The sequence below is a fragment of the Geospiza fortis genome, unplaced genomic scaffold, assembly GCF_000277835.1.
Source record: "Geospiza fortis unplaced genomic scaffold, GeoFor_1.0 scaffold111, whole genome shotgun sequence".
Classification (NCBI taxonomy): domain Eukaryota; kingdom Metazoa; phylum Chordata; class Aves; order Passeriformes; family Thraupidae; genus Geospiza; species Geospiza fortis.
In genome coordinates, this window is record NW_005054321.1 from 7,695,674 (window position 1) to 7,718,982 (window position 23,309).

Here is a 23,309-nt window from a genome sequence, read left to right on the forward strand (position 1 = left end):
AGAGGGAGGGTTGAAGGTGGGCCTGCAAAATAACAAATAACCTTCTTACAAATACATGTGCATAAACGTCAAAGCAGCACTGAAAAACTCACAGTCAGACCCACAGAGAAGTGCAGCAAAAGACTAAAATAAAAAGACAAGCCATGCCAAAAACACTGTTTAGATTAAACGACACATCCACCACATTTTTAACCATCTCAGCTGTGGGAATATAAGCAACTTGACAATAGAATGACATGTGTACTTATGTTTAAAAAATACAGGATTAATCGTGCCAAGATTTCTAATTTTAGGCATTGTTCAAGAAAAAAAAGCATTATGAAATATTAAAATTAAGTAATATTTAGCACATGGGATTAAAATTTCTGTAAATTTATATCAGAATAAAAGCACATTCTATATGCTCTAATAGGTGGGGAGGTTTTTTTGCCCTCCATACAAATTTCATTAATAAACTGGAAGGCAGGAGGAAAGAAATAAAAATATGCCTACAAATTTTCCTTTCACTTTCAAAATAGGATTTTTAGCTTGAGAAGATTTTCTCTAAGTCTTTTTTCTTTTTTCTGTAGATCAAATAGATCAAACTATGCATTCCAAAAGCAATGCAAATTGTTGTACATGGTATGAATAAAATAAACATCAGAGAAGTCCTTTCTGGGACTGAGATTAGATATTTCATGATTGCATTGCTTGTAAGAGCCTATGCAGTCACCCCTACCCTTAAATACCTTTATTTCCCTCTGATTTAATGCTGGCACAAGTATTATTCAACACAATGCATGTTTTACACAATATGGGAACAGATACAGCTTGAAAGACAAAATAACCCAGTGGGAAGACAAAGAGTTGTTCCTAATCAGCTTCAGCATTGACCTTCACAGAAGTCTCTACCAAGAAGCTCAGGAAGCAGAGCTGGGTGCAGATGGCAGTGAGGGGACGAATGCTGGAGTCAGCGGCCACCACTGCCCAAGAAAGGTCCTGTAACACTTTCTGCAGCAGTTCTGCAGCAGCCCAGAACAGCCCCAGGGGCTTTGTTGTTGGGGTGCTTTTTGTTAGTTTGTGGGTTTGTTGGTTTTGTCTTGTTTTAATCTTACCTACAACTCAGACTTCACTGCAGTCTTCACTTGCAATAAGTCTTCACATCTGACAGCTTTGCCATCAGTCCAGATAAATGCAGAAAATCGACATAAAACTTTAAAAGCAAAGTCTATTTATACCTGAAATTTCCAGTCTGTTGTCAGTCTATTTTTTAGTACTGTAGAACCAACTTGCCTATTTTTGAAAAGCTACCTTATATGAACAGTATTTGAGACAAAACCTTCATTTAGTTACTTGACATATATCTTACCATGCAGCACACAAAACTAGAGCTGTCTTCTTCAAAAACAAAAACATTTATGAATATTGTCTATGGGCAGCCGGGAAATGATCAATACCTGCACTCCTTCCCAAATTATTATATATTATAGAAAATCAGTTAGAAAAAATATTTGTTAAAATTCCTTAGGTGAAGCATTTAACGCTGACAGAAGTAACTTCAATGATTCTATAAGCATGAATCTGTTTGTCAGATATTTTCAGCAGGTGACCTCTCTCTTTCTTATAAACAGGAAAGAAAAATTTAATAGAGCTGCCCCTGAAGAGTCAATAATTCAATCTATTCTCTTCCAGATTCAATCCTGGAAGGCCTTCTGCTGTGCAGGAGAATCTCTCAACCACAAGCCCAGCATATATTTTGGGCCTGGTTTAATTAATTGGTTACTTTTGTAAATGAAATTATATATTTTGCAAGTGTTCCTCTCAATTTGCTTCCAAATTCACAAAGCCATTAATTGACAACAAGTCAAATGCCAGTGCATTTAATGATTGTTCCCCAGTTTGCATCCTCACCCTTTCTCAATTTAATTTCTTCCTTGAGCTTAAGTAAGCAAGACAACTTAAACTGTGCATTGAGATGTTTCTGAAAGAAAACCAACTTTTCTCATTCTAAATTTTGATTGATGATGCCTTAAACTCCTGCAAACTACCCATTCTTTCTTTTGGAAATATGAATCAAATTTGATTCGTTATGTAATGGGAATGCATCTAGAAATGGCAAGGGGGCCGGAATAGTCAATATCCGGCGCTAACAGTGAGGTAACTCAAAGCGGGGGCGCTCACAGCCGGGCTGTCCCAGCAGCGTCTGTCCCCTGTCCCAGCGCCCCCGCTCAGAGCGACAAAAAGGGGAGGAAAGGCACTGAAATACCATTGTGCGCTTATTGCAAAAATTCAACTTCAGACATGAAGTTGGTACTTTTAATTGCCAATAAGAGGAAGAAATCTTCTCTACAAAAATAAACTGTAGTAGAATTTTTAAAACCCCTTAAAAGTGAGGTTATGTGGCATGTTTTAGATTTCACATTGATTATACATATCCAGACATTTCTGAGGAGGTGCAAAAAATACCTTCACAGCTTTCAGAAGTTTCCATGGCATACAAAAGTGACAGGGAAAAAGTGTTTAAGGTATTACAAATCATACTTTCAGACTCCTAGCATTTGTTTCTGTACTAAACTCACAGAAGGAATAAATACAAGTGTCATACACTAATGATTACATGGCTGAAATACAAAAATTACTTATGGTCAAATGAAAACAAAATAAAGTAAAACTTCAAAACATCATTTCAGAAAGAGGTATAAAATGACATGCTTTGAATAAAGAAAACAGGGAAATTGCTTGACTCAAAATAATTTTATGGAAATAACTGGTGAAATAATACACAACCTGATGATGTATGAATTGTCTGTATAATTTTTATAAAATACACTGTATCATGGAGTCACTTAGGTTGGGAAAGACCTTTGAGATCATTGAGTCAGACACTGCCAATCCTCCCCTAAACCACACCTCTGTTCCTGTGCCTTTGGGATTCCCTTCTTGAGGAATGTCCTGGATTCCTTTTAGACTGTCTCCCAGGGGACTCTTGTCAGCCAGGCTCCTAACGAGGCCAAAGTCTGTCCCCTGGAGGTGCAAGGTGGCAGCTCTGCTGATGTCACCTAACCCTAACCCTAACCCTCTTACTTGTCCAAGAATTTGTGATTCCCCGTGCCCCAGACAGCCTCCATAACACTCACGTCCTTGTCTTTTCACGCACAGCAGGTGCTCTGCTGGCTCCCTCATCAGCTGAGTGGGAAAGTTCTCTTCCACTCACTCCAGACACATCCCGGACATTCCTGCCCCATGAGAACAAGGGCCAGCAGTTGTGAGACTTCCCCCAGCTGCTTACAGGGCATCTCACCTGCCTCTCCATCCTGGGTAGGTGCTCTCTAACAGATTCCCACCAGCACATCTGCCTGTTGGCCTTTCTCTGGTTCCTTCCACTCAACACTCGACCCTACTGCCACCATCATCCAGCTCAGACACTCAAAACAGTCCCAAACCTACATGGCTACCCCACTGCCTCTCCCTCCTGAAGGGCTCACAGCCATCCATCACAGCACTCCAGTTGTGTGAGCCACCCCAGAGCAATGGCAGCTGCAGCTTTCCTGCTGCACAATGGCTTCCAGCCCCTCCTGTTTGTTGCCTGTGCTGTGTGCAGGGGTGTGGATGCACTTCAGTTGGGATATTGATCCTGACACCCTTTTGGGGGAGAAGCCCTGATTTCTATAAGAGTGTTTGGAGGCATTTCCATGCCTTATGTCTTATGAGCCCAAAGGCCCTCACTGGCACACAACACTCCCTCAAACACTGGTGTGCTGACCTAGGGTTACCTTGAGCAAGCCTGGTTTTGTCCCTTTCCCCTTTCTAATCTAGTTTAAAGCTCTTTCAATGTGCACTGATAACTCAGGGGCAGGTAGCACTGCTCCCTGCTCAGGCTGGCAGAGTTACACCCCTTCCTGCATGCCATTCCATGCAAATTGCCATCCAAAGGGCCACACCATGCCCTTGCACTGTTTGTGGTGCTCTCCAGGAGTTCCTTCACACATGTCTGGGCTGGGTCCTGTTGCCCCTGGCCCTGCCCATGTCCACTCAGCCGCTGTACTGTCACAGCTGCTGTGGCTCCTGCACCTTTCTCATTGCCCTGGCTAAGGAATCCCTCCTGTGCAGGGACCAGGGCTGCTCACCTCAGCAACTGCACATGTCTGTGTATATCCACACATGTATACACATAAATGTGTGTGTAAAACCAGCAGCTCAAAACAATTCCTGTGTGACATTCTCAATTATACAAGGCTAGATTAGGTATCTTTAAGCAATTATCAGAGCAGTTACTAGATTGAAGGTATTTTGTGATTTTAGCCAGGCAGCAATTGAGCCAGTCATTTCCTCTCCAATAGATGCCTTAATCATGATTTCTCACATAGTACAGAAGTTCACATTTTGTTAAGGACATTTTCCTAACACAAGCAAAAAACCAAAAACCAAAAAGAAAACCCCAAAAAACTTGACCCAGAAGTTTTTCCTTTTGCTTCTGTCGGGCTTTCTTTTCCTCAGTTACTGGGAAGCAAATGCTTACAGTACTAACTGTTATAATGTTTTATCTCTTTTTCATATTACAAAGATCAGGCTTTCATGCGTAAATAGATCAAATAATCTCAAAATTATTGTACTAAGGTAAATAACTGGATAAGATGTGCAATTAGTAGTACATTGCCCTTTAGGGTTTGTGCAGTTAGTATAACAATTCATTCGTGTACTTGTAAAACCATGCAAAGCTGCTGCCACTCAATCAAGAAATGGTGGGTTTAGAGTGTAAAAACTTCACATGAGTAATTTTTTTTTTACCACCTAATGAGACATAGGGGGAAAACACAGAATTCCTGCTAATGGTAGAATGGACACTGCAAAGGAAAGTAACTTAAATTAAAAATAGTATTTTCATTGACAAGTGTTGCTATCCTTATTTTTAAATTTCTCATGAGTGATTTCTTGCATAGATATTACTAAAAGCTTTTTCAGTTAGTCTTATCTAATATCATGTATTTTCAGCACTGAAAATAAGAGCATAATTAAAGACAAAATGATCATGATCACTCTGAATAAGAACGCTAAGAATATACATCAATTCAACATTATTATTTGAAGTACATTAGATAATTAATGCTTAAAAATGGTTCAGTTTGAAAAGAAAATATAAAAGTTATACTAAAGAATTTTGTGTTTTGGGTTGATTCAGAAATAGAAGAGCCCATGAAACCAGAAGTCATCTGCTAGTCTGCCCTTCCTATTATGGTATTAAAAAATACAAAGTCTTAGTGGAATAAGTAGCATTATTTAATCACAATGTACAACACATTTATAAGAATATTAAAAAAAAAGTCGCCAAGTATATGCAAGAGAAGTATAGAATCCTGCAAGCATTCATTACCTCAGAAAGGCTGAGGTAATGGAAATGAGAATACATTTGTTCTATAAATTAAGAACTTCAGTTGCAAATGAGCAGAGACTGTGTAATGCCTGCTATGCCACAGTGTGATACAATCAGGAAAAAAACAAAACCTAGGCCCAAAGGATTTTTTGATGTGGGATTTCCAGTAGAAACAGTAAATTTTACTGCTGTCCCGACACTTCCAGCCAGCTGTATTTCAGAAATCTGATTCAAACAGCAAAGGTACACAGAAGAGTTAGTGTGATGAAAGGATAGCTTGAACCCCAGGAGAATGAAAATATTCTTCAATCAGATAAGGTAAAATACCCTTGGTTTGTTTAGTGTAACACCCAGACATGGAGACCTGTACGATTTCCATCCTTTTCCAGGACCTTGACACGGCCACCAGCCACAGAAACACCTCCAAAGTCAAAGGGCAATGCTCGTACATGCATAAAGTAACTTAAGTGAACCCAAGAAGATTCCTCATCCTGTGTGCAAGGCAGTTAGACAACTTCTAGAAGTTACTAGTAAATTCAAATAAACTGATTTGGTTAGAAATTGAGTCTGATGTAGTGAAGGAGCAGATGATGTGACTGTGTCTGCAGTAACAGTGCCCTGGAACCACAAAGGAAGTGCCTTTGGGCTTAGGTACCTCATGTCAGAGCTGAGACAGGGTAAACTATGCAGCCTTGTAGGTGTTGAGGATCCAAAATAATTTCATGATACAGAATTTATCCCTGATCTCCATGTTCATCTGGGATAAACAGGCAGAACCACTAAAATCAATTTGCTTTCAGCTGAAGTGAAGAAAACCAGGATTAGACTGCCTAACACTTCTCCAAAGCTAGTTAGCAACATCACCCCCACACTGGATTGGCAATGAAGGTTGTGCAAAATTTTATTTGGCTATTGAGGCAAGTAATGGAATTACTTAAATAATTTTTGATTTTTTTTGAAAGCTTTTTGTAAAACAATAGGCAGAAGACCTGCTAGATGTCTGGAGCCATAATGCAGGTATAAGTTGAAAAGAGCAATGAAAAAGATGATTTTGAGAATATTACAGGCTAAAGATTTGACTGAGAACAGAAGCAAGCTGACCCTAAATAAGCTTAGATAAACTATTGAAAAAGGCACAGAGTGGTTGGCTCAGGGGCTCAGGTAGCCACTGCACTCCTGCACTTTTCATTCTGTTAGGATTACCTAAATCTATAGCAGAGATAACAGCAAGACGTATCCACAAATGAGACAGTATGGAGAAAAATACATGAATGTTCCAGCATTTTTAGGAATATTTTGAAAAGTTATCAAATGAAAAATCTGGACATGAATTATAATGATGTGTGGAGAAATTTAAAACCTCCCCATATCCCCTCCTCCAACTATTGTACCTATAAAATTAATTTTTAGCCAGCATGTCCACTGAAAACCATAAGCAAGAGTGATGTGCCTTATGTAAATCACTTTAAACTTCCCTCCTCTCCCCCACACAAGTTCAGTGGATGGTTTCCTGATCACTCAGGAACATCACAGAACTCTGCTACCCAGAACTTCACTGGGCAATGAAACAGAGGGCTACAGGGAAGGGGTTTTCTTAAAAATAAAACAAGTTTTGGAAAGACAGTTTCATCTGCATGTCCCAAAGGATGAAAAACTTATGAAACTTAAAAATTGTCTGCCTCCTTCTAAAATGCAGATGCACCTGCTATCCCTTCCCTGAAGGCTCCATGTCCTAGCAGGGCCCATGCTATCTGCCAGGGCCTCACAGCAGCACAGGGACAAAGATCAGATTGTTTTCTGACAGAAGGTAAGCATAAATTTAAATAGAGATTCAGTGCTTTTGTTACTCCTGCTGTTTAGGGAGCTTAGTGAAAAAAGTAACACTGTGTTTTCATATAATCTTAAACACAAGATACTCAAATGAACTTTCTAAATAAAAACACACATCTGACAAGTAAGGTTGTGTAAACTTCAGTGTAAGGGATATACTCTATTACTACTCATCCAAAAGAGGAGAAAAAATATACAGGTTTATGTTTTCCTACAGAAAGAAAATTGACTGCTTCAAATTTCAGATGTGTCAACAGTGTCTTATGGAAGTGAAGAGTCTCTGCTTCATTTTCTTTTAAACAATCTGAGAGCTGGAAGAGGGTAGATAACAAGGAGCAGCCCAGTTTAAATGAACCATAAGTGCAACTGAAAATGATGCAACTACAGCAACCTTCCCACACTGATGAATTGTCCTATGCATTTGTCACTTTTTTCCCCAACTTGTAACACAGGCATGTATACCACAGAAGTTTCTAATTTCACAGTATTGTTGAGTGGATATCAACCAAAACTCCATTCCAGCATCACTCAGAGACTGCAGAATTTCAGCATGCTTGAAGCAGAGAAGCATTGTGACTTTAATATAACAGAAGCTCAATTCAATCTCTCTGACTTACCCTGTGAATCTGACATTTTCCACTCTGATGAAGCAGTTAATGTTACATTAGAAGGCAATTTTGTGATATTATAATATCATTTCATTGTGATATACATAAGGATTTCTTTGGATAACCTCTGACATGAAAACACATGAAAGCTCAATGCCTCAATTCTTTCTGACCAGCTTTGGTGTTGTGTTGATTCCTTGTTTAGGAACGGCTAGGAAAATGCCTAACATTTCATAAACCAAAACACATAGAATGAAATATAAACATAAATATTCCCCTTCTTGGAGAAAAAGACAATTTTCTAGGTAAGTCTGTATGAGAGCTCCACTATATACTGACAAAGAAATAAAGTTCATTAAAATGTGTTAAAAGCTGACAACATACTAAGCAGTGTGTACAGATACCAGACACAACCTCATTAACCTTCTTCAGGAAATAGGATGCATGATTAATTTCCAAGTCATGCAACTTTATGACAAAAAAAGAAGTTATCCTAGGTCATGAAGGAACATCTAAGCCAGTACATTGTGTTTGCAATGAAAAATCATAGCAGACTGTGAGACAGAGCATGTAAAAGGGATGGGAGAGGGGAAGGAAAAAGTAGAATCTTGTAATGCCAACAATCAGGTCAACACAGTAAAGTTAGAAGGAATACAACTGAGTCCCCAGGGAAATATGGATTACAAAATCTCATGTGAAAAATGCAAATCCTGGCAAAATCACTTTGCCTCATAATGGGAAACAAACCTGTTTAAAAGAGAGCCAAGGGATCCATTTGAAAGTTGCCAGTACATGACAAAGACTGATGGAACAGTAGTGCATAAGCACAGCATTTGAACCGTGATGCCAACACTGTCCTTCCCTTTTACTCTTTCATATATTGGTGAGAGCATCTCTGCATTTTTCCTAAACAAAGTCAATTACCAGGTGAGAAATGGAGCAGTACTAACAAAAGGGAGCATCAGCTTAACTGCTGAAGTGCTAAACTGTACTGTAACCCTCATCACAACTAAAGATTTCTCTAACAAGTCTACTGTAAAAACACAATTTATCAATTTCTAAATTAAACATGTAAAAAGGAATTAAAGGTTTCTTTGTCCTAAAAAGTAGATCTGCACATATTATAACACAGCAAAAGGTTTTGTTCCATAAAAATATCCTCCAGACTTGAAGATTAGAGATATCTAGGTCAAACCATCACAATCCACTGCAGCTGCAAGTCTCATAAAATTAAGTGACTTTAATTTATCAGAGTATTAGTTTATTCCTCACCCATTCATGTTCAGTGTTATGAATGAGTCTATTACAAAGTGTGCCCCAGGTCTTTTAAGTTTAGAACATGCATTGTACCACGCTACTGCATCAATAAGAACATGCTATATCTTGAAACATTGCAATGTCCTTGGTTAAAGGAAGGCAACAGTGTTAAAATCACTGCTTGCAAGTGTGGTTTGGAGAGAGATTTACCTTTGCCAGCATTTCTGGGAGGAAGAGGAGGAGCATCAGACGTTGGAGAGGTGGGTGAGTCTGTGCTTGCAGAAGCAAAGATCTGGTTGGTAAAGGCTCCATAGGAGAGTCTTTGCTTGTCTCTGGGAGTGCTAAATGATGGGTGAGTCAGTTTGTCTTGGGGAGAAATGCTTGAGGAGTGACAAAAGCTTTGGGGTCTTGGAGATCTTTCCTTTTTTATAGGACTAGGCTGTGAATAGAAAAACAAAGATATGATACAGCTGTCTAAACACTAATTATAGTTAGTATGTTTGGAAAATAGCATACCAGAACATAATTTAGTGAACATGAGTTTTTTTTCTTTGTTGGACAAATAAACCCCCACTCCTCCCTTCTTCAGCAATTCAACCTGAAAGGTCCTCTCTTCTAAATGAAAATTAAGATTGTACCATCAACAAATCATCATGAACACAAAATCAGATTTAATGTTAAAGCAGGAAATACTAATAATATACTAAATCAAATGCCAATAAAAGCCTGGGAAATTTTAGAATTTAGGAGTAATTTTCAGGGAATATAGCACATTACTCAGACTAGACAATTATCCTCAAGTATCAAGTATATTACCCCACTGATGCCTAGTAAAGATGAGCAAACACTTTTGACAGATCAGATTTATTTGGTCCCTGAACTAGCAATATAATCCATGATACAGCTCTTTTTAAACACATCTAATTGCTCTTTGAAGAAATTTTACACATTAGTTTTTGCCTGCTGTACGTTAATGGGTGCATATGGAGCACGATCTGTTTCCCTGCAGCTCTGGTTCAGGTTATTATCTCCAGCACAGCATCTCTCATCCTCCAGAGGCTCCTCATACAGATGATTATTTTGTTCTCTACTGTCCTTGAGGACATGCAAATTACTTTGGTTTCTGAATTTTTCAGTCCCAAGTGTCACAGAAAATGAGAAGTTGTCCACACTTCTTTCTGCGGCACTCATATAAAATAGGAGAGGTGTATTCGCATTTATTGCAGAAATAGAGCACACAGTAATTAACTGACTTGCTAAAGTAGGACACTGAGGCTAATTTTTCACATGCTGTAGGATGGCAATTATTTTATGCCCTCAAGTTTTGCCTTTCCATTACTTCTTAAAAAAAAAAAAACCAGGAATAAACAGCACAGCACAGTTTGTGAAAAATAGATTTATTTATTCAATAACTAGGTTTTTAATTAATTTATGGGAAAAAAAAGTATGTAAGCTTTGGATTTCCTCCAGCTAAAATTTAACAGCTTAGAATTCTGAAGAGGATAAAGCAACAAAGTAGTCCAGATTTGCTGATTAATATTATAATGTATGTCTTGTCAAAGTCAAACTTCTGAAACAGCCCATAATAACTAGGTTGACAAAGTATATTCAAAAAGCACTTAGGCAGTCTTTAACACAGGCCTCAGAATTAGTTCCCCACCCCCCCCCACAAGGTATCTGTAAGAAAAGAAAGGCTGAAGTGGGTCTCTAATTACCACTTATTTCCAGGGAGCAGAGCTGCTGAGAGTTTTTGTGCAAGGCTGTATCAGTAATTCCCACTCACCTTATCGTCCAAGTCATCGTCACTCTCATCAATCTCTTCCTGCCGAAGATTCCATTCGTACTCCACGTGCACGTGTGGGTTCAGCTTTCCTGCCTTGGCTTGAGAAAGCTGAAAGAAATAAAAAGTCTTGTTAAAGTACTTGCTGTTCTTTTGGTGTTAACTGAGTTAGCTTTGTAATGGCAAGAAATAAACTGGAAGATTTAGAAGTTTAAAATTATTCCAGGGCGATCACACAAACATCCTTCATTTGTTTGAGGTACAGAAAAACAGGTAAAAGGCAAAAAGGAAAGATTTTCTCAAAATGGGCAGAAGTCCCCATGTTTGACAAGCAGTTGAAAAGATGACATGAAGAGAAGGTATATGCACAAAAGCAGAATTTATCTGGAGCCCTCCTTTCCAAAAAGGAAAGGCAAAACCTATTTATAAATTTTGGTACATACAGCATCAAAATCACATTCCTTGTACTCAAATCAAATGAAAAGATATTTACTCTTTATTTAGATATTTTACCTCTCTCTCTCCCTGGATGAGGCCAGTATGTCTTAAGCACGAAATTCCTTGACTTTGCCAGCCCAAATAATGTATTTCACATTCTTTAAAAAAAACTACCTCAATGATCAGCAAAAAACGTAGTAGAGCAGTTCATGGTTATTCTGAGGAGATAAATTCTCCTTTTCAATGCCTAGATCTTCCATCATTATTTAGTCCTTCACATCCTTTAAAATGTAGTCTACCTGATAGTAGTTGATTCAGAAGTGCCTTTAACCATCTTCCTGAAATAAAACTTGGAATAAAGACAGTATTTCCAATCTGTTATGTAAGTATTCATGAACCCACTTGAGCTGAAACTGAATTTAATTACACAGTTAAGACTCCAGTTATGCAACAGAAATGAGTTTAGTACAGCTATCATAATGCAAACACCTAGTTATTTATCTTGTACTTTTTTACTGCCCACAGCAAACAGTGTGCTCATTCATGTTTCTTTTTCACTCTTAACTCATTACTGCTTTTGGAAAAAAATGCAGAAATATTTTCCCCTTCAAAAATTAAAAAAAAAAAGAAAAAGAAAAAAGGCATAAATGCTCTATGAGAGTTAAGTGAAATAATCAGTGAGGTATTTGTGGAATTTGGATCACTATAACTAAACTATTAACTGCTAGATAAGCTCACTGATAACATCCACTTGACTGTTTGTTCTGTAACACAGCCAGTTGGTCCACATTAATGGCAGATGTAAGTTTTTAAAAGGGAAAATATAAAGAAAAAAGCAATCCATCCCAATTGTGTGCTGCACAGGTGATCTGCTTGATCCAGCTGACAGAATACTCAAACCACTGGAAACAGCACCTACTTACACAGTAGATATGGCATTAACTGAGAAGTCAGTCCCAGCAAAATGCTGACTTGCATCCCCAGAAACATGGAAAATTTCTTTGATTTGTGAAGGACTAGGTCTTTTGATTATTCAATAATTAATTCATGACAAGAACTTTCATTTGTCACAGGAAAGGTATTAAAATTACCAGCTGCAGAGCAAAAGTAGATATCCTCAGATCATCAAAATTAGAAAAAAGAAGAAACAGAAATAAGTGGCAAGTGTTTTGTAAATTCTCCTGGTTTTGTCTTGAATGTGAAACTGCCACAATACTTAGACTTTTCAATGCCTTGATAGTAATTAAATTCACTTGCCTACTAAATGCATGCTGGTGGCACCTTAAAGGGCCAAGAACAAACTTGTTGGTCTGATGTAAAATCCTTACTCCTGGCTAAATGCTTCAGAGGAGTACCTGGGAAATTCCCTAGCACCTTTATTTCTTGAACACCAATAATCTTTTTGAGCGGTGTCTGTTAACATCCCTCACACATTTTCCAAATTCCAGGAGGTTTTTGCTTTGATCATGTTCAGTAGAGGGACAAAGTCCCACAGAGGCTGGTGTTCTACATCTTTTGATATTCCAACTTCCAGACATGACACTTAAGCTTCTTCCTCTTTTCAGGAGAGTAATTTATTTTGAATTGTTTTAATTGTCCTTATAAAAAGACTTTCACCATCTCTGAACTATCTGTCCCGTTAAATAATCTGAAAAAAGCCATAGCAGGAGAAGACAAACAAAGATTCTGACCTAAAAGGTCTTGACAGTTTTAAAATTACAGAGGTTAAGTACTCCTGATATAAAAGCCTTTAAGAAGAACTTCTGAGGTGATGAAGCCCAAATCTCTTTGAATGATGTATTTATTGACACATCTGACCCTCCAGTACTTAAGTCTTCAAATACACTGGTTAAAATAACAAGCACTGCCACTAGAAGAAAGATCTTTTTCTTAAACTCTTAAAAAGAAATTACTGTTGTGTTTTAGCTAAGAAATAGTCACCCGTGGTAGGGCCTTCAGATTAACACACAGCCAGCTGGCAGCAACACCACGTGTGAGATGCAATGGTAATGATATATTAAGTAAATCACATTTTTAAAGAAGCAAACATTCCCCTTTGCCCCCAGGCTTGGTTCTTACCAGTTCCTCACACTGGACAGCTTTCAGTCTCTTTGCTGTGTCCAGAGCTGTCTCTCCAGCTTGGTTTACTACAAAATTAACAATACAAAAAAGAGCAATTCTTTGAGATGTTTTAAGAAACAATTTATTGAATTTCACTACTGGTAGCACAGTAACTCCTAAAAGTGATCAAAAATGTCTGTTTACTCTATAGCAGCTGCAGCTTTTTAAGATTCCACTCTAAGTGCTCATGCATTTCATGTATCATCAGGTTCTTTCTGAACAGCATCTGCTGCAACAGTTCCCAAATCCCTCCTAACCATCCTAGTAGAGAATATAAAAAAATTTAGTCACCTCAATCTCCACTCAATGCCTTTGCCAATAAAACTCTTACCTAAATAAGCAAGAGAAGCAAGCAGGCAGGGTAAAATAGCTCAAAAAAGAAAACTAATTCTAAGACATTAAAAAAAAAGGGTACATGTTGATCCAAGCAGATTCTACTTTGATTAATATGTAGAGGCTTGAAGCCTTAATTTGAAGACATTTGAACAAGAATAAATTTAAAACTTTCTAGCTTTGTCGTTATCAAAGTTATAAAATGGTTTACAATTTAAAATAACACTTGGTAAGAAAGAAGGTGATATCTGAGGCTGCTGGGAGGTCCTCAGGCACAGCATCTAATGGAATCCTTCCCAGATGCTCAGTAGCAAGTCTCAGTAAACAAAAACAACTCCCACATCTGATGAGGATAAACCCTAGGTAACATCGACTCTCACAGTACATCAGTAAATGCCATGGAGCTGGAACAGAGAACGCTCCACAGCACATCCAGACTGTAAAACATTTCTGTGATCAGGAACTGAAAATGATCAACCTGAGATCTATAATGTCAGTGTGAAATATTACACAGACAATGCCAGTTAGGAATCGTAGAATTTACAAAGTAGTCCTCTAGAAAGGCCTGTGACTTTGAAAGAATTCAGATCCCTAAAAGAAGGATTTGCTTAAGGACAGATCTATCAGAGATGGTTCAATATGAAAGGGAATGAAAACATAGTACTTCTTATGTGAAGTTAACACCCAGATAGCTTAAGGAGTACATAAATTCCAAACTTTGTATACTTTTTAAGTATACACCTCTTGTTTCAGGGTCTGTGTGAGATCACTCAAGTTCCTATGTGAGATCACACCAAAAAACAGCACAACATCCTCTTTCCCACAAAAAATCCCTCAAAAAACAAGGCACCAAAAAGGTGTGAACACTCCTCTGCCATCTACCTAGGAGAAACTCCAATGGAAGGTCCAATGAAGGACTTTAACTTGTTCAGATGGCTTTCCCATTGCAACTGCCAAAAATGGTCACATTAAATTCTCTGATTTGTGATAATATTGGAATATATTCTAAAGGCCTATAAAAAGGCAAACTGCCACTAAACTATGAACTTCAATTTATACAGCAGTTCTTTACCAGGCAGTGGAGGAAAGTAATGGTGATAAAGAAAAAGGGAGAAATAAAATCCAGTTTGCATCAGCTGTTAAAAAAACTTCTCTCATATACCACTAACAGACTGAATATAAATGTTTTACAGACATGCTAATCACATTTAACTGCTGGGCCTAACAAGCTGGATTCATGGAATACCTTCCTAACTCAGGAAAAATGGGATCAGCTTTCTCAGCTGTCTTTCAGCTTCTCTTTGCACCTACCTGTGAGACAGGAGTAACACTTGCTGTACCTGTACCAGTCATTTGTCATAATGGCATACCAAAAGTTTAACTGAAAATAGAATCTTTGTTTGCTCATTTAGGATAATCTCTTGTTCTCTGGATGGTCACCCCTCCCTAATCAGTGTCAGCATTGGCTGGGCTGTGCTGGATGAAACCTCAGCACCACCTGCCATTGATATCAACAGAAGAATTAAGTGCTGTGCACATAAAGCCCACGTACCTAAGAGTGGAATTAGACATTTAAGTTCTAGAATAAACAATGAACCTAAATTCCAGGCAGTTTAAAATGGGTCAGAAACAAAACTCTGTACTCTGCTTAGGGTTTGCCATTAGCATTTTATATTAGAAATTTTCATTATTATCTTCTAAGAATTCAATTTCTTAACTGAATGTTTCCTTTATGCTTGCTGTTGACAAGGTCTTCCTCTTTCTACCACAGTTTTATTTTAGAAGTTTACTTACCACAGAGAAATAAACAAAAGTGGCTAAAATAATGGGAAGAAATTTTAGGAAATCTGTATTTCCTGGTTTTAAATAATGAACTTACCTAAATCAATAGTTGGCTTCCCCCTCAAAAGCAATTTCAAACACTCAGGCTTATTATATATACTGCAGTAGTGTAGAACTGTATTACCCAATGCTGTTTGTTTGTCCAGGTTTCCACTAAAAAAAAAAAAGAACAAACAATCAAGAAGAGTATAGTAGCCATGGTATTCATTTCAGATCTAGCATCCATATAAATGAAAACTTTACTGGACAAATATGAAGTAGGACAAAAAAAATTAAATCAAACATTACCTTCAAAGACTATTAAGAATTCTTTCAAGGACACTGGAAATACCTGAGCTGTGATTGAAAAGGACTGAAAATCTACAGATGTTAATTCAAAAAACTAAAGACCTGAAACTCAGAGACTCAGATCTCTCTAAGGTCATGCCAGTTGCCACTTCACTGTAATTCTTTTTTCAAACATGCTAAATTAGCCCAATAGAAATATCTGAATAATTCTGATACAGTTAAAATAGGTTAATAAATCCCATGCAGTCAAGGAACTATCAAGAGGGCAGATGTGAGAATGAACAAGAGAGTTGTAAGAAGGAATGTAAGAACAATACATCGACTTAGAGAAAAACCAGATGTGCAAAGGGGCTCACAGGGCTTTTTACTTTTGTACTTCCTTCAGTTTTCAACTTCTAAACCCAGGTTTTTCAAAAACTGTTACTGACATCTTGGGAACAATCAAATATTTTCATAAACCAGAAAAGCAAAGCTCAGGAGATGACAGCTTTTCCCAGTGTTACCCGTATTGGACAGTAAGAGCCCACAGGGTTGTAAAGATGCTCCTAAATTTGAGACTGCCACAGAAAACCACACAGCATACAGAAACACACACAAGGTTATAGCTGTCTGAAGAAACTAGGAAGCTTCATAACAAAAAAACCAAAAAAAATCTAAATCATCCAAAATAAAAAATATTTTAATAAAGGTGAAAATAGCAATTTGGGTTCCTAAAACATTTTTCAAATTATGATCTTAAACAGCTTGAAAATATTGGAATGTTATTTTTCATTTATTACTTTAATAACACTCCTATAATCAGCACTCACACTTTTCATTAAGGTTTTTTACTTCTATGAACCCATTCCTTGACAACAAAGAACAACTCAGCCAGTAAACTAGATGTTGAAAATTACTAATCAAGTTTATGCTCTCAATAGCTGTAATGCAGTTTATTAACTATTGGAATACCTTTTTCAAGGTCAATCTAGCATCTGTTCATAATTTTCTGAGGAAGAGCCTTGTTTTCTACTCTTACAGTTCCTTTGCATGTGTCCTGTATTTGGAACATTTACCTGCCACCCCTCCTGTACCTGAACTATTTGTTTGCATGGCTTCATGTTGTCATGTGCTCTAAATCAATGTCCTTTCATGCACTACAGACTTTTTCCTTTCATCCTATTTTTATGTAACTGCTTTCAATGCTTTTAATCTACACATTTTTCCCTCTCCCTACTGATCAGGAGCACAAAGGTCAACTCAAAGGTACTAAACTATTCTCCTTTGAAACATATCTAAGGAGAAAGAGTATAAGTGATGAGCAAACACCATCCAAGGCACTGCCAGGATAACCCTGACCACCCACAACTGTCGTGTACAATTGCATGAAAAGTCAGCAATCCATACCAGTTTTGAACAAGGAAGTCAACCAGATGGAGAGAGGTTTGGTCAGCAGTCCGGACTGCTAAATGAAGTGCTGTTTCACCTGGCTCCTAAACACATGCAAAGACAAGTTAGATTTTTGTTTTATTTCTGCAAAGCTTGTATATCAGACCTATGAGATACATCTCATTCACTCTTTACAAGTCTTTCAAGAGAAAAATACTAGGAAATTATGATGAAAACAATTATTGTATTTTTTATCTCTAAAAGACACCATGTGCTTCAAAGGAAAATGGCATTACACTTCCTGAGATCTCAGCTTTTCTAAACCAAATTTCCACTTTTCCCAGCTGGATGGAACAACCCTGAAGAGCCTTTAACCGTTTTAGCTACCAATAACTGAAAGGGATCTTGCCAAGGTATACTGAGTAAGTTTGCAGCACTTGTTGCTTTACAACAGCCTGGTGAGCACCAAGCAAAGTCACAACATAATTTCCTACAAAAAGCATCACAAAAATCACAGTCCCACATACATTAAAACTCTTACAGATTGGCAGGACAGTTGAAGTTGGAAAGGAGCTGTGAAGGTCATGTAGACCAATCTCTCTGCCCAAGAAGGGTCACCGAGGACCAGTTGCCCAGGACCATGTCCAGATGGCTCTGGAATATCTCTAAGGACAGAGACTCCATATCCCTGGACAGCCTGTGCCAGTGTTTGGTCACTCTCACAATACAAAAAGGTTTCCTGATGTTCAGAGGGCACCTCCTGAGCTCCAGTCTGTGCCAGTGCCTCTGGTCCCATTACTGGGCACCACTGGGCTCCATCATCTTTCCACCCTCCCTGCAGTATTTCCATACAATGATGAGATGCCCCTGAGCCTCCTCACAGCTGAACAGTCCCAGATGTTGGAGCCTTTCCAGGTGCCCCAGACCCCCAGACACATCTGTGGCTCTTCCCTGCATTCTCTCCAGCCTGTCCAAGTCACTCTTGGTGCGGGGAGCCCAGATCTGGGCACAGCACTGCAGCTGTGGCCTCACCAGTGCTGTGTGGAGGGAAGGATCACTGCCCTTCACATACTGGCAATGTGTCCCCACTGCCTGGAACACCACTGTCACCTCTGCCACAAGGGCACCCTGCTGGCCCACGCTCACCTTGGTGTCCCTCAGGACCCCCAGGTCTGTTTAGGCAGAGCTGGGTGGTTCCCAGTACAAAGTTGGTACATGGGGCATTTCCCCCATATAGAGGGTTTCTCCTTGTCTAACTTGAATTGAATCATACTTTATTTTCTACACATTTCATATGCATTAATGCATTGAAATAGAAATGCTGTTTATTTCCATTTAAAAGTTGCACGAGAAGTCAATGAAATCTAAATTTAGATTAACTCCCATTGATCACAAAGGATAATTAAAGAAGCATACTACAGTATATATACTTAGAATTAAAGTCCTGATTAAAAAAATATTATTTTATTAAACAACAGAGAATTTACAGAGGAGAATGTTGCTATAAATGTCCTAACTGCAAACTACATTTCAACTGGTGCTCATACTTTTCTAGATATCACAGCCTGTAACAACTGGGAAGACTGAGGAGCTAATTCTGTGGAAACTGCTGTGGATGACAAATAAAGAAAGTTGACCTTGCAGTCAGAGAATTTGTAATGTGTGTGCATGATAAGCACTCTGTGATAGCTCAGGTGCTCAGGTGCTGAGACTATACTGAACTCATCCCTTTCACTGAACACAGACACTGTGTCCTTTGCCACCTTAGCTATTTTAACACAACTTGTTGAAAACATTCTCTGACATGTCTCCAGGTTGGGAGAAAACATTGCTGAGCAAGTGGTTACATGGCATCAATTATCTATTATCAATAAAAACAGGTTACTTTGCTCATGATTAACATTTGTCCATGGCTAATTAAGGTCATCCTGGACTGATTTTTCCAAAAACTGCTACTGATTTCAGAAGATCAAGCACTCATGTCTTGATACACACACAACACAAAAGAATCTTCCAGGTTGAAAGAAATTGTACTTCTGTAAATGTCTCATCAGAAGCTGTGAAGTCATGAGATTTATTCTTTCCTTGTCTACAGTAAACAGAGAGTTGCAGACATTCAGTAATGTGTTCCTCCAGCCACTATTTTAAAAGCAGGCATGATACTGCATGTGGAACCAGGTGGCCCTGGGCAATCAAGTCTGTACTTTGTGACTTTTCTAAAAGAGACACACTGCAGAACAGGTGCTTTTTAATACACTATAGTGGCCCCAAAACAATGGTGCAAGTGGTGCAACATGACTATTGCATTTCACACACCTTTAGACCAATTGATGAAGAAAAGTAAAGTGCTCTTTTCCCTCCCCACAAGGATGCAACATTAAGGAAAGGAAGAAAAACCCCATCATTTTCATCTGTCATTTCTTTTGTTTTATCATCTAAAGCAGCAGCCCCAGATCCTGGGCATTTTACAAATACACATGATTTAAAATATTAATTGTTTACCTGATAAGCTTACCTGTCCAGGCTCCAGCAGTGGCTCCATTAGCTCTACCCCCTCTGCATAGACTTGAATTAGTGCAAGTAAATCCCTGGATTTGACAGCCTCAAGTAATTCACTCAGTTTAGCTGCTGCAGATGTACAAGTCTTCCTAGAAAACTTATGATCTACATATTTAGCAGTGATAAATTCTTTACGTGCAGTCCTGTGGGGTGTGAAAATGGAGCTTGCTTTAGAAATTTTTAGAAAAATGGGTCAATGATTATAATTTAAAATCACCTTGTCTAACCTGGAAGCTGAGAAGGGAAGAAGAAAACTACCTGATAAAAAGTGTATTATTTATTGTTACACTGCATATCTTGCTCACAAACAAGCCCCAAATATGGAACATTGTCAATTTTATCCTGTCTTGTTATATACAAAAATTACACTCACTGTGGAGACTAAGACCAAAGAAAAAGCAGAGTTAGTGCCATTTAGTCCTCTCTGTTTATCACCTGAGGGTTTACTACGAAATTCAAAACCATTCAAAATTCAGATAATGCACCTTGAAACCCAAAGAAAGAGTTTTCTACACAGGGAAGCTGAGGTAGTAAAATGCGACTATATGAGTGGAGACCGAACTTCTAAGAAGGTCCACAATGGGAATAAAAACCTCCAGTCCAGCCATCCATGCCTTCCCCTGGCTTCGTTACTGTTTAAGACACTTTACACCACAGATATATTCCACAGAAAAGAGTTTAAAGAGTCAGTACTTACATATCACTTGATGGACTGGGTTTAGGTGAAGGACTAGGCAAGTTCCCTTCCATAATATCATTAAAACTAGTATTTCCTACATTCTTGGCCAGCTGAGATAAGAAAAAGAATAAATAAAGTGAGGACTTTTGGGGTCTAACAGCAACCTAACAACAGGACTATTAATGTGCATTTTCCACACTAATTATAAAAGATGGAAAACACAGGACTGAAAAATTAAAACACAATGATTACATGCAGATACAGAGCAATTAAAAAGAAAGAAAATGCTTCTATTATGCCAGAACTTGTACAATAGACTTCACAGTCACAAAATTATTTGCATTTCAAGACAATCTGCCTCCAACATGAAACCAGAAAGAGGAACCAGCAGCATGAACAGTGAAATGGTGCTGGTACACTGATCAGGAAGCTGCTTTGGGAAAGAAGCTCTGTCCTACTGAAGATCATGCTTAGTAACATTTGATTTAGATTACTAGTAACTTGGCAAAAAAACTCAATATTTTATGAAGACAGAAAGTGATAAAGTTGAACCTGTATCCAAATCCAGATCTGCCTTATATCTTCTATCAATTTTCCTTTACAAAATTTCTGTAACAAGTTTCTTCTTTCAGGCCAAACACAGTTAGAGAGATAAAACTACTGCAACTGTTTCTTTTTGACTTGTTTATATTTTTCCTTTGTTTTTTTTTTTTTCCGTTTTTTTTTTTTTTTTGGGGGGGGGGGGTTTGTTTTTTCCTTTTTTTTTTGGCACTCTCACATAATATTCCTTTCATAACTTCAATCTTACATTATTTCATCCATCAAATTAAGATTCCTCCAATACTTTTCTTTCAGAATTAGCAACAGTAGTTGTCCCTTGCCAAGTCAAATTAGCTTCATGTTTTAAATCACATGAGCTTTTAGACTGCTGCGATTTTGGGTCAAGATCAGTTATTGAGAGCAAAATTCTCATGGCACTAAATACAATGGGTGTCAATACTCATTCTGCAACACCTCAGGACATGAAATGAGAAGTGACAAGAGCATCAGTAATATGTAACTGTGCACCTGTAAAATATCTACAGAAATATGAATACAAAATTCTGCAAAAACACATTCCTTGAAAAAGATTAACAGCAACTTGTACATTTTGGTGCTTCCTCCATATATGTCAACATTTGACTAAAAAATCCTGATATAAATTAAAGAAACTTACCAAGAGTTCAGACGTTCCTAATTTGTCTAATTCCAAAGACTGGATTCGAGAAATATGAACACCCATTTCTCTGTGTATTCCAGAACACTCAATGCAGGTTAAAATGCCCAAATTAGTCGAAAGCCATGTTGGATCTGCACAATTGGAAAACAAAGTATTTAATCAAAGTCCAAGAAAAGGTTTGCAATAGTGGTAAGAGACGTGTTCTGAAATTATTCCTTATTTCATGTTTCAAAGAATGAAAATAAACTAAGAACATTCCATACTTCTCTCCAAACTCTAATTTAACCACAAATTGCTACCAATGGAATGCAGTATTTCAGATTTAGGAACAGACCCAAAGGCACTGAATTTACACTTATTCATTCATATTTCATGAATGTATTTCAATACATTTTGAATTTGTTTTCTGTACAAATTACTTCCTGTTTTTAAAAGTAACAGATCTCCTAAATTTGACAACCTCTGAAGCTTTAAAATTTACTTCTTTTACTTCTTAAACTTTAAATAGTCCTTCATGAAAGACTAATCATAGTGCTTTCCAGTATGTAAAACAGCAGCATGCTGTAGAAAATTTGTGGAATGCTGACTAGTCCAGGAAAAAAAAAAATTAAAAATCCTGTCATGGAGGAGATCTGCATGTAATATTAGAAGAGATTTTATACTATGAATGCTACATAGGAAGCATGACCAGTTTTTAAGGAAAAGAAAAAGCTTCAGACATACTTTGTGCACAAATTAATCACTTCCTTGACTTTAAATAGTAACTGCTGAAGCATTAAGCCAAGAGTTTTAAAGCAGCAAGCTGGAGTACAGAGGTGAAGCTTAAAACTTTACTACAAATTAAAAGATGAATGAGAACTGTAATCTGAAGTTTCTATAGCTCTACATAATGAAATAATTGAATGAACCAGTTCCAGGATTTGACATAATTATATCCCAGTTTGTAATTTTATCTAGCTATTTCAAATTTGGATCAGTACTGCATCAGCAAGCATCTGCAAGATACACACAATCTACCCAGTTCCAAATGAGCATCACCTTCTTGAAGTGTCCCTTTGATGAGAAAGCTGCAGCAGCTGCCAGCTCCCACACCAGCTCAGTCCTGCTGTGACCAGCTGCCCCTTCTCAAGCTCTGAGTGCCACATAACTGACCTGTAACTCTGTACTTCTGAAGATATTATCTGATAGGATTTCAACTCTGGGTCTCATTCTTTGCACAAGACTACTTATTCCACCTCTGAAAATGATGCTGCAATTCCAGTAGTCTCATGCCAAGATAAAGCCTCAGAGCAAGATCCTGGCCAGGTCAATTTTTCCACAAGCATTGTCTAAATATTACTCACTTCTACTTAGTAGCATGCACAGGATCAGTGATGCCAAGCAACTTCCATTCAAGTGCAACAAGCATCTAGACACAGTGCAACAAGAACAGTTCAAACTCCAGAGGGGCTTGAACTGCTGGAAGTAAGCACAGACAACACACAAAAATATTTTAGTGAATTAAATGGAACTAATGTAGGAAAGTCATATTTGTTCTTTTAAAAACAGGTTGAAGACTGAGAAACATCACTTAGAAAATGAGTTTGCACTCTACAAACACTTCTTTGAAGAAATTACTTTGCTCCCAACGAGAAGCT

The 23,309-nt window shown here is 37.9% G+C and overlaps 1 protein-coding gene across 1 annotated transcript in view; it reads right to left on the reverse strand.

Annotated features, from left to right (window-relative positions):
- Positions 1 to 23,309, reverse strand: part of ASAP1 (ArfGAP with SH3 domain, ankyrin repeat and PH domain 1) — a 142,148-nt gene that overhangs the window by 16,583 nt on the left and 102,256 nt on the right. The window contains exons 18-26 of the mRNA XM_031056749.1: positions 21,670 to 21,803; positions 20,472 to 20,563; positions 19,731 to 19,917; positions 17,234 to 17,319; positions 15,597 to 15,712; positions 13,343 to 13,410; positions 10,829 to 10,936; positions 9,256 to 9,484; positions 1 to 22 (exon numbers count right to left, since the gene is read on the reverse strand). The exon at positions 1 to 22 is cut by the window's left edge and continues 134 nt beyond it. Coding sequence (XP_030912609.1) covers positions 1 to 22; positions 9,256 to 9,484; positions 10,829 to 10,936; positions 13,343 to 13,410; positions 15,597 to 15,712; positions 17,234 to 17,319; positions 19,731 to 19,917; positions 20,472 to 20,563; positions 21,670 to 21,803 — 1,042 coding nt within the window. The remainder of the gene's footprint in view (positions 23 to 9,255; positions 9,485 to 10,828; positions 10,937 to 13,342; positions 13,411 to 15,596; positions 15,713 to 17,233; positions 17,320 to 19,730; positions 19,918 to 20,471; positions 20,564 to 21,669; positions 21,804 to 23,309) is intronic.